The sequence below is a fragment of the Myiozetetes cayanensis genome, unplaced genomic scaffold, assembly GCF_022539395.1.
Source record: "Myiozetetes cayanensis isolate MyiCay16 unplaced genomic scaffold, myiCay2020 scf4, whole genome shotgun sequence".
Classification (NCBI taxonomy): domain Eukaryota; kingdom Metazoa; phylum Chordata; class Aves; order Passeriformes; family Tyrannidae; genus Myiozetetes; species Myiozetetes cayanensis.
Genome location: NW_026087631.1, coordinates 6,061,540 through 6,071,407, shown reverse-complemented (window position 1 = coordinate 6,071,407; position 9,868 = coordinate 6,061,540). Strand labels below are relative to the sequence as shown.

Here is a 9,868-nt window from a genome sequence, read left to right as displayed (position 1 = left end):
ATGAGGAGCCTGACTGATTTGCTCAAGTCCTTCATGAGTTCAAAACCAAAACAAAACAGGACAAACAAACGAACCCCACCCTAATGATTGGTCAGATGGTATTCTCCATACTCCTCCCCAACTAAGAGACCAGTAGAACCAATTAGGAGGCAGAGCACAATCACTTTGTTGTAGAGGTTGCAGGAATGTGTGAGCCCAGGCCTCACAACCTACTTTCCTTATACATTAGGATGAGACAGATACAGGAGAATCAAAAGATCATTTCACACAACGACAGGCTTGACACTCAATGCTACATGAACTAATAGTGGCAGGACTGTGGAAATACTTAATTATTGCAATAATGTAATTATGACAATGTAATGTAACTATTCTCAAGCGAGGTACTTGAACATTTCCTTCTCGTAACCTATTTAAATGCTTCTTTAATTTATGAGTATTTAAGATGACTTTCCTTTGCAACTGTTTCAAGTTATTCATCCCGGATTAAACATCAACTTTGCAACAATTTTGCCCACTTTTAAACTGTTTCAGCCTATGTAACACTATAATTGGGTCTGCTCTCCAATTTGCACAACAAAATGATTCAGTCCTATCAAAGATGTCTGTACAAAGATAAAATTTCCACTGAAAGCATTGAACAAACACAAAGGGAAATCTCTAAGAGAAACTACTCTCATACTTTTGAGTCATGTATCCTGTTTTTCTCTTTCTCATTTATAAACAAACCATTATCATGGCAAAGCATGGTAAATAACCTACTGTGCTTAAAACAGCAGGAGGTACATACCTGAACTTGCAGTCATCAACATGCTTCAGCAGACTGTGTTTTGGTTGTTAAAATTAGACCATAGCTCAAAACACCCCCTTCCACCCTGCCAAAGCCACCTGATGAAGGTGTAAGCTGACAGGAAACAGAGAAACTCAATAAGACTAAAACCTAAAGCAGGTCTCAGGAGAGAAAGAAAGGAAAAGGGCAACTAGGAATAACTGTCTGGGCCCAGAAAAGCATGTAACAGGAGAGATCTTCCGAAAAGTATTTAGAAACTGTGTTGGGTTTAGTTTTACCAAAGCAACTACTTTGCTTTCCTTCTTCCTAAGTTAAAGCTGGGATTTGCTTTGCACTTTCCTCAGCTTCAGAAGAACTCCTTCAGAACTCCCACAGGGTGCCCATAAAACATACCTCTAGGTTTGAACTGTCCCAGTTAGACAGGGAAATCACATACTTTGCAGAGGTATGAGGAGGTAAAAAAAGCAAACACTTCACATAGGTCAGATACCCCATCACAGCAAAACGGAAATTGGGGCAACAGGGGGAAGCCAAAACTTCTCTTTTTAGAACTTGCTCCAATTCCTGCCTGCTGAAGCATCAGCTCATTTCAAAACAAATCTCTCTTCCCATGATTTAAGGATGGAGCATTTTTGCCTACTGTGCTACTTTCTAACTTCAATGAATTGTTTGATTTATAAAATAGGCCTCAGTGAAATGCATTTAAACAAATTGTCAGCTACTTCATAGGAGCACAACTGAACAACCACATGCCATTCTACCATTCCCATCCCTGCTTTTTAACTCGCAATGACGTTTTTCCAGAGAAGCGTCTGAAATTTCTGCTACTGTGCAGGTACTAGTTGTGGCCAATGCAAACAGCAAGTGATGCAGCCCTCTTTTACAGATGATTGTGTAGATGTAACAAGTCCCACCCGAGAAAAGAAGAGGAAATTTTAACACATGCTCAGGGACGTGTCGTTGTCATTGTGCTTATTAGTCAGAATTCTTTTCCTAGCGGTAGCAGACATCCTTCATCATCTCTTTCTATACTGCTACCAAACAAGAGGCACTGTGGTATAGAGAGGATTAGGGTGCAGTGCATGAAAAGTCAACTGCTGAAAGACAATTAGTTGTTTCTGTGCCAGCCTTTCTTCCCTCAATTCAGAGCTCTGTGATACTGAGAGCCCTCATGGGTCTAGTGAAGTACACATCTCGTCCTAGCACGACTGCATCAGCAGTTAACATTAATTTGTTAACAAGTTAACAAGACTTTATATTAAGGGGAGGAAAAAAAAAGCTCCTGCAGGAGAAATCCAAGCCCATTGTCAGAATGGACTGCATCTCTCCTGAGAAAAATCCTCAGGTAATAGGAAAGCAAGCCAGCAACTGTGCAGCAGTCCCCTCTTCAACCTGGTACTTCTGAAAACCTCCAGGGGAGAAATAATCATCCCTCTCAATGGGAGAAACATTTACTTGAGTCAGCTATTAAACCAATTTCACCAACACAAAAAGCTTACACACACAAGAACTCCTCACATCAGCCACCTATCAGCACACCATAAATTTACCTTGCAGACTTAATTTTGGTGTGGTGCTTTCCTGGAAGGTTATGAAGCTAAAATATCTGAAGGAAGGGCCCAACAAGTACAGCAGCCAGAGCATAACAGGGCAGGGGCAAAAAGGGATCTTTGGCCAGAGTGGAAGGAAACAGCGCTGAACATTAGGAACACGAAGTCACCCTCATATTTTCAGAAGCAGCTGACATAAGGCAACAACTTAAGGCACCCAGAGGAGAGGATTTATTTCTCATTATTCCCCGCTCTTGGCCGTGTCATTCCTTCCTATCAGATGTGGTACTGCTGGTCCTCTGCCACGGGCCAAACCCGCTGCTTTAGTGAGCTGAAGTGCCCCACAGAAGAGTGCAATCAGCACCAGAGCTGGTGGGCACAAGAAGGGTGATAATGGGAGTACCCAGCTCGATGCTGGGGGGCAGAGGCCACAGGAGCGTGGCACTGCAGCAACCTCCACGCCTCAGGAGGTCACACTTGAAATCCCTGGAGAGGAAGAAGAGAGGGGAATTTTGCAGAGAAAACAGATGCAATCTGCTGTCTGGTCACACATGCCAACAGCATGGCAACAGTTTTTAAAACATCTTTTCCTTGTCGCTTTTGAAATTCAGCGATTTCAAGTTTATTTTAAGCGTAAAGTGTAACAGCAACAAGATTTTGGAACACTGTGAGAAAAACCCATCATCTTAAACCAGGAATTACTAGGGGGAAAAAAAAAAAGAAAAAAAGCGCAAAATGTCATGACAGTTTTGGCAAAATCCTGGGAAAAAGAGAAAAGAGAGTAATTAAAAATACCACACACCATTTGTGGTTTTTTTAATTTTTAATCAGGTGTAATAAATGTACACAAATGGAAGCATCAGCATTTTGTTCACTTTAATTGTAAGAAATGGTAGGGAAAATAGACACATGGCATGAGTGAGGTCAGAAGTATCAAGACTGGTTCGAAACATTTCAAAATGTCATGCTAACAAGATATTAAGGGAGGCTCTTAAAGCCATCATGAAGAAGGCTTGTTCAGCATCAGAGCTAGAATCCACACTGCACACAAGTTTGACGTAGACTGAGAAAAGCAGTCTTCCTCACGTCTAGTATATCCAGGAATTTCAGCTGTGAGGACTATAACAGGGTTAGCAAGATGCCTTTTTCTCTGATTTTGAATGAATTCATTGACTAAATACATTATTAGAAAGTAAGTGCAAACTGCTGCACCACTTTGTCATGCTAAGCTCTTTCTAGAAAGAGTCTTAATAAGGCTGAAGGAGAGGCAGCAGCATTTGAGATGTTGTAAACCAGTCTAGCACCAAGCAACTCCAAAGTCTAATTCCCTAATTGCCCTTTGGTGGATGCCTTTTGGGGAGTGAAAAAAACCCAAACAAACAAACAAACAACAAAACAACCAAAAAAAAAAAAATCAAAGTATACTGCAAAGAAAGTCACAAATAGCTGACTCCCTGGATAAGGAAAAAACCTTCACCTCCTGAAGCTACTCACGGTTCACATGTGACTTCAGTGCAACAACTTAAAATGAGGGCAACACCCTACCCATTACAGTGCTTATGGGAAGGTGACACTACAACATACTGGGGACTGTGCATTACCAGGGTACTTGTGCAAAGCAGTCTCCACGAACAGCACTTTGCCTTCCCGATCCTGCCAACAGTTCAGTACCACACATGTTCAGTTCTGCCCCACACTTCTCAAAAGCTGCTTCTACAGCTCTCCACCCTCAAAGCACACACGTGTTGAGCAGCTACTCCGAAAGACGAGGTTCATTTACATACCTCACCCAAAGGGATCCAGGAATTAGACTTTTCGCAGCGCTTCAAATGCATAGCAAACGGAGGTTGGAAGTTTTCCCAGACCAAAATGTGCATCTCACATCTATCTCTCTGCAGCACTCGTTAAAAAAGCTTGCAGATGTTGTTAGCTGGCTTAATTCTGCTCTTCCTAAAGATCAGTGAAAACTACTTACTGGGGGATCACCAAAGCCTATGTTAAATGCCTTGACAAAGCACCAGGTGTACAACCACCTCAACTTCACTCTCAGCCAGATTCAATATCCATTCCCTTTAAGCATAGGACAGACATTGTAAAAAAAAAAAAAATAAAAAAATTCTAGGTGTATTCAACCTTGCATCCTTTCCTATGGTAAAGCAATTCATATTTTGTAAATTCGCTCATATTCTAATTCTGAGATGTGTGCATCTTCAATGTATTAAAAGCGTATCAAACTGAAACGACAGTGAAGAAAAAATATTATCTCATTTGTATGACTGCTTATTTACTGTTTTAGAATTCTGGAGAGTCTTACATACAGAATTAGAAAGAATTTAGTTTTTAAACTAAATTTCTTGGCCTACCAAAGTGAAAACTGATGTTCATGACCTCTAGGCAGGTACTTCTACGACTTCAAAATAGTCATTAGGCAGAATCACATAGCCTTTTCCCGCCAGTATGTCCTTTTCCTTCTGAAACTGAACAATCTCCCTCAGTTTTTCAATCTGTCTCTCCTGACGCCGGCATCGCTGCTGCGCCGTCTTGAGCTTCTTCCGCAGCTTTTCAACTTGCTCCTCCAGCTGCTGAATTCTTTTCCGCTGATGGACCGTATCCTCCACGGTGTAGTTATGATCACAGAAAACGGCGAGATTGCTCGGGGTCTGGAGAGGAGGCATCAGCAATCCGATGCTGGGATCTACAAACCTGGCATCTATCTGGGACAGGTGAAAAGGAGTCGACGGGGGTGGTGGGAGCACTGGAGCTGCTGGTGGGGGCGGGGTGGCGGAGGTGGCGGTGGCGGCGGCAGAGGAGGAGGTGGCAGCGGATCTTCCGGCTGTTCTGCAAATTCCTCAGACTAGAAGGAACAAGGGGAAAACCAAAGCAAAAAAAGTCCATTTTCATGCTTAACGCTGTTTTACAACACAACCCCCCCACTATACAGCCCCGGAATAACATAAGCAACTAGGATTTAAATCAGTAAAATAAATTCCAGAGCCTACCTTTTTGAAACTGACAGAAAGCTCTGGGCCTGCTTTGTCTGGCTTCTCAACTGGAGAGATTTTTAACTAGCTTCATTTTAAGGGCTCTTTGAAACTCAAGCCATTGATGTCTCAGATAAATCAAAAACTGAATAATGTAGCAATTACTGTTACTTGAAGACTTAGGTCAAATAGTATTCACAATTAGCTAAGAAGCAAGACCTACACCTGCCCTCATATGTGGAAAAGCTGAGAATCACATATTTATAGAATGGTTTGGTTTGGAAGGGACCCTAAAGATCATTCGGTTTCAAGTCCCCTCTGCCATGGGCAGGGACACCTTCCACTAGACCAGGTTGCTCAAAGCCACATCCTACCTGGCCTTGGATACTTCCAGAGATGGGGCACCCACAGGTCCTCTGCAAACTTGCTCCTCACCATCTTCACAACAGAAATTTTTCACCTAATATCTGATCTAAACCTGCCCTCTTTCAGTATAATGCCATTCCCCCTTGGCCTGTCACTACATGCCCTTGTAGAAAGTCCATTTTCAGCCTTTTTGTAGGCCCTCTTTAGGTCCTGCAACATTGCTGTGAGGTCTAATTCTTCAGGATGAGCAGTCTCAACTTTCTCAGCCTGTCTTTGTAGGAGAGGTGCTCCATCCCTCTGACCATCTCTGTGGCCTCCTCTGGACTCACTCTAACAGGTCCATGTTCTTCTTATGTTGCAGGGACCCCGAGCTGGATGCAGTGCTGCAGGTGGAGTCTCACCAGAGCAGAGCAGAGGGGCAGAATCCCCTCCCTTGCCCTGCTGGCCACGCTGCTTTGGGTGCAGCCCAGGATGCGGCTGCCCCTGTGGACTGTGAGCACACACTGCCCAGTCATGTTGAGAAACAGGACTGCAAGGCTGGCAGGTGGGATGGAGAAGGGAGAAGCACAGTTCTCCCTTTCTGCAGCAGCAAAATATCAATTGGCTCAACTCCGCCGCAGCTTTTTTTGCAGGTAAAACTGCAGCTTTTATTACATTTCTCTTGATAGGTTCACTTGTACAGTTCAGGACAACACAGATCCCCCACCACTTGAGTTTAGGCCAGAGCAGAGAATCAGATTTTTCCTTCCCCAGAGGAACGTAGTATAATTCAGAAATGCTTCTGTGCTCATGATGATTAAAAAAGCACTGTTGAAACAAAAGAGCTTGCATATTGCCACTTAAAAAGAAAGCTTAAGACATTCTCAGTGAAAAAGGCACTGAAACAATTTTCTACCTGTCCAGCTGTTGCCAATATTATTATTATTACCCAGAAAAGCTTAAGGACAGGGAAAACGTTGATTTTAAAAAGAGTCAATAATCCTCACAATCTAAATATCAAGCTCACCAGATCTGAAGGTCATGTCATTAACTTCCTTGACTTCACACGCCAATGGGGCAATATTTTGACATTTGGGGGTCTACTCATCCCTCATAAAAACTACAACGCCTGGCAGACAGCAACTGAAAAGGCAGTTTGGTGATTGGTTTTGAAGGGAAGTTTCACATGCACCCAAATATAACTGATCACACAAAAGCATAAAACCAGACCGCTACCCGTCTTATTTCTCAGCTATAAGCAACTGCTGCTGTTATCCTACCTAACTCACTCATGAACATTCCAAAGAGATTGACCCTATCAGCTGTCTCTATCATGTTTTTCTACTTAAAAAAAAAAAAAAAAAAAACAAACCACAAAGTGAAGCTGTTACTGGCAAAGAGAAATTCATTCTTGATGGAAACAAAAGCAAAAATCAGATCACTGCTGCACTGCTGAAGTCACGCAGAGACTTTTATTCGCAGCTACCGAGCACATGCTACCTCTATAAACGTGTTAATATTGTCAAAATGTACCACAGAGAACAGCTGGTATCCCTGAGACATCAGGGAATTCTAATTACTTCTTATAGCAAATAAATGGTTTTACTAAGACACAAAGAGAAAGGAAGTATACCAAACTACATAGCGCAAAAGATATAAACCTGTACTTCAAAATCAATGTGGATTCAATTCCAAAACAACCGCTACTGTTTTTTGTTCCTACACTGTTACTTGAAGATATGTGGCAGCTTATTTAAAGTCCCATGAGACAAATATGAATAGGACGAAATCCCTCATAACTAAAAGGCACATCACTGTGTTTTTGGAGACCCAGGCATGACAATGAAATTGGGAACATGGCTCACTACTAATCCTCCTGCACCAACTGCACTTTTGTAGATTACCCTGTACACCCACTCAGCTTTCAGACTGTGAAAAAATTTGAAACTATTTTACACACAATGAACAAAGTGTGTTTATAACAGATAAGCAGGGAGGTGTAATCAAACAAAAAAACACAGGCAGATTTACCTGTAAATTGCCTGTTTCCTTATATACATTTTGTTTATATTCTCTTAGCTGTTATGAGCTACTTTTCATTTTTCAAACACATTGCCTTTTTATTTCTGCATCAATACAACCTTGTACATGAGAGATAAGTCTGAGTTCTCTGTGCACTTCATCTCATCACATTCTGTTGCTCCCTAGATCTATTGTATTTACCATTCTCTTCTTTGTCACTTCCACAGCGGTGGAGTGACGAGATATCAAATATTTTATATCCTTTATAGGAGTTAAGAGTCAATCTTTCTCATCTTTGTCTTGCAGCTATCAAGAAGGAAGAACTCATAACTGACTTGCACCTCATGGTAAACTGCTTTAGTGGCGCAGTGAAGGGAAGAACACTTCCCACAGGAGATTCTACCATCAGAAGTCAGGGACCACCCCGGCTTTTGACCACAAGGTTAAGGCAAGACAGAGGTAGTTTCAGGACAGACAGATGGTAGACGCAGGTAAGGTTCTGCCCCTCTGTTTATACCTCACTTTAACGCTACAAATCGAGAGGACAGAGCCCTTTTGAGGGGACGGTTAACTTTGGTAATTAACACCGTCTCTTCAACACTAGCAGTAGCCATCAGCCAAGGTGTGACATTTGCGAGCACCACTGAAGGCTCTCTCTGACCCCAAATACACCAGAAATACTGCTGAACAACCTAACTACAGGGCAATATCCTCCTACTTTGCTGCCATTCCACGTGATTCAGCATCCGTGTGCTGAACGGACTCAGGAGCTGCTCAGAGCTGCCTGTACAGCCTCTCTGCGCTCCGTAGCCTGGGACAGCCCACACCTCTGCTCTTGTCAGCGCCAATGGGAACAGCTGCTGGTTAAGTTTCGGCCACCACAGCCCTCCTGGTGTCGTTCACAGGCTCAGCATCCTTCCCAGACCGCATCCTCTGCCCTCCTGCTGCCCTGCCGCGCTGCCAAAAACCCACGCTGCGGCACCTGCGGCCACGGGCGCCTCGGGTTTACCTTTTCACCGGGTTCGGTGTAACAGAATATCGTGGGCACCGCATTCTCCTTTAGGAGCTTGTTATTGCATTCCCTCTTAAAGCAGTCGGGGGTGAAGTGTTCTGAGCAGATGCTGCTGTACTTGGTCGGCTTGAAGTTTTTCCTCTTGACGGCGGCTTCCCACTTCTTGCAAAGATCGGGTCTCGTGAGAGGAAACCTGAAAGCAAAGAGGCACTTTCAGCCTTTTCTCGGGAGCTTCGTCAGGCGAGGGGGGGGTCACGGCCAGAGCCGAACCCGGGGAGGGGGGTCCCGACCCTCTCCGAAACTGGCGGCTCAGAGGGTCCCGTCCCTCGGCTTTCCCCAGGGAGACCCCCCCTCGGGAGGAGCGGGCGAGGCTCCCCTCACCTCAGCGGCCGCGGACGGACGGACGGACCCGCCTGTCTGTCTATCTGTCCGTCCGTCCGTCCGTCCGTCCGTTCGCCGACTCGAGCGCGCTCCCGCCCCTCGCCGCGCGCGCCCCGCGCCGGCCCCGCCCCCGCCCCCGGCGCGCCCCGCCCCGCCCCGCCCCGCCCGCGCGCGCTCACTCACTTGTGGAAGGAGATGGGCTTCTCTTTGTCGTATCGGTTCCGGCAGCGGTAGGCGGAACACGACTGCACCATCCCGCCCGGCCCCGCGGCCTCGGCGGGCGCGGGCGAGCCGGCGAGGGCGCCGCGGCCTCAGCGGCGGGCGCGCATCGCTCCTGCCGCCCCCCGCGGGCCCCCCGCGCCGCGACCCTCCGGACGGGGACGGCAACGGGACGCGCGGCCTCTCCCAACTCCAAGATGGCGGCTCCGGCTTCAACGCAGACTCTCGCGGTAGCTGCGCGCGGCGCGCTCCGCCCATTAGGAGAGTCGGCGCTCGGGGAGGGGGCGGGGTTTATCCCCTCGGGCCATCCAATCGGGGCGCGTTCTGCCCCGGCTCCGCCCCCTGCGCGCGGCTGTGCCCCTCCCTCCCCCCGCACATCTGGGCAGGGCCGCCTCCCTCCCCCTCCACATCTGGACGGTGCCGCTCGGCCCCGCCCCGCACCCACGTCTGGGCAGGGCCTCCCCCCTTCACATCTGGGCAGGGCCGCCCAGCCCCCCCCCCCGCATCCACATCTGGCCAGGGCGACCCGCCTTTTCTCCCCCATCCACATCTGGGCAGGGCTGCGCGC

General features: G+C 46.3%; 1 protein-coding gene across 1 annotated transcript; it reads right to left on the bottom strand.

Moving 5' to 3' along the window:
• THAP1 (THAP domain containing 1) lies at positions 1 to 9,362 on the bottom strand. Its single transcript, XM_050328953.1, is given in 4 exon segments — positions 1 to 5,119; positions 5,122 to 5,194; positions 8,698 to 8,893; positions 9,265 to 9,362. Coding segments are annotated over 4 exon segments (729 nt in total). The 5' UTR covers positions 9,336 to 9,362; the 3' UTR covers positions 1 to 4,730.
• Between the last annotated feature and the right edge of the window lie 506 nt (positions 9,363 to 9,868).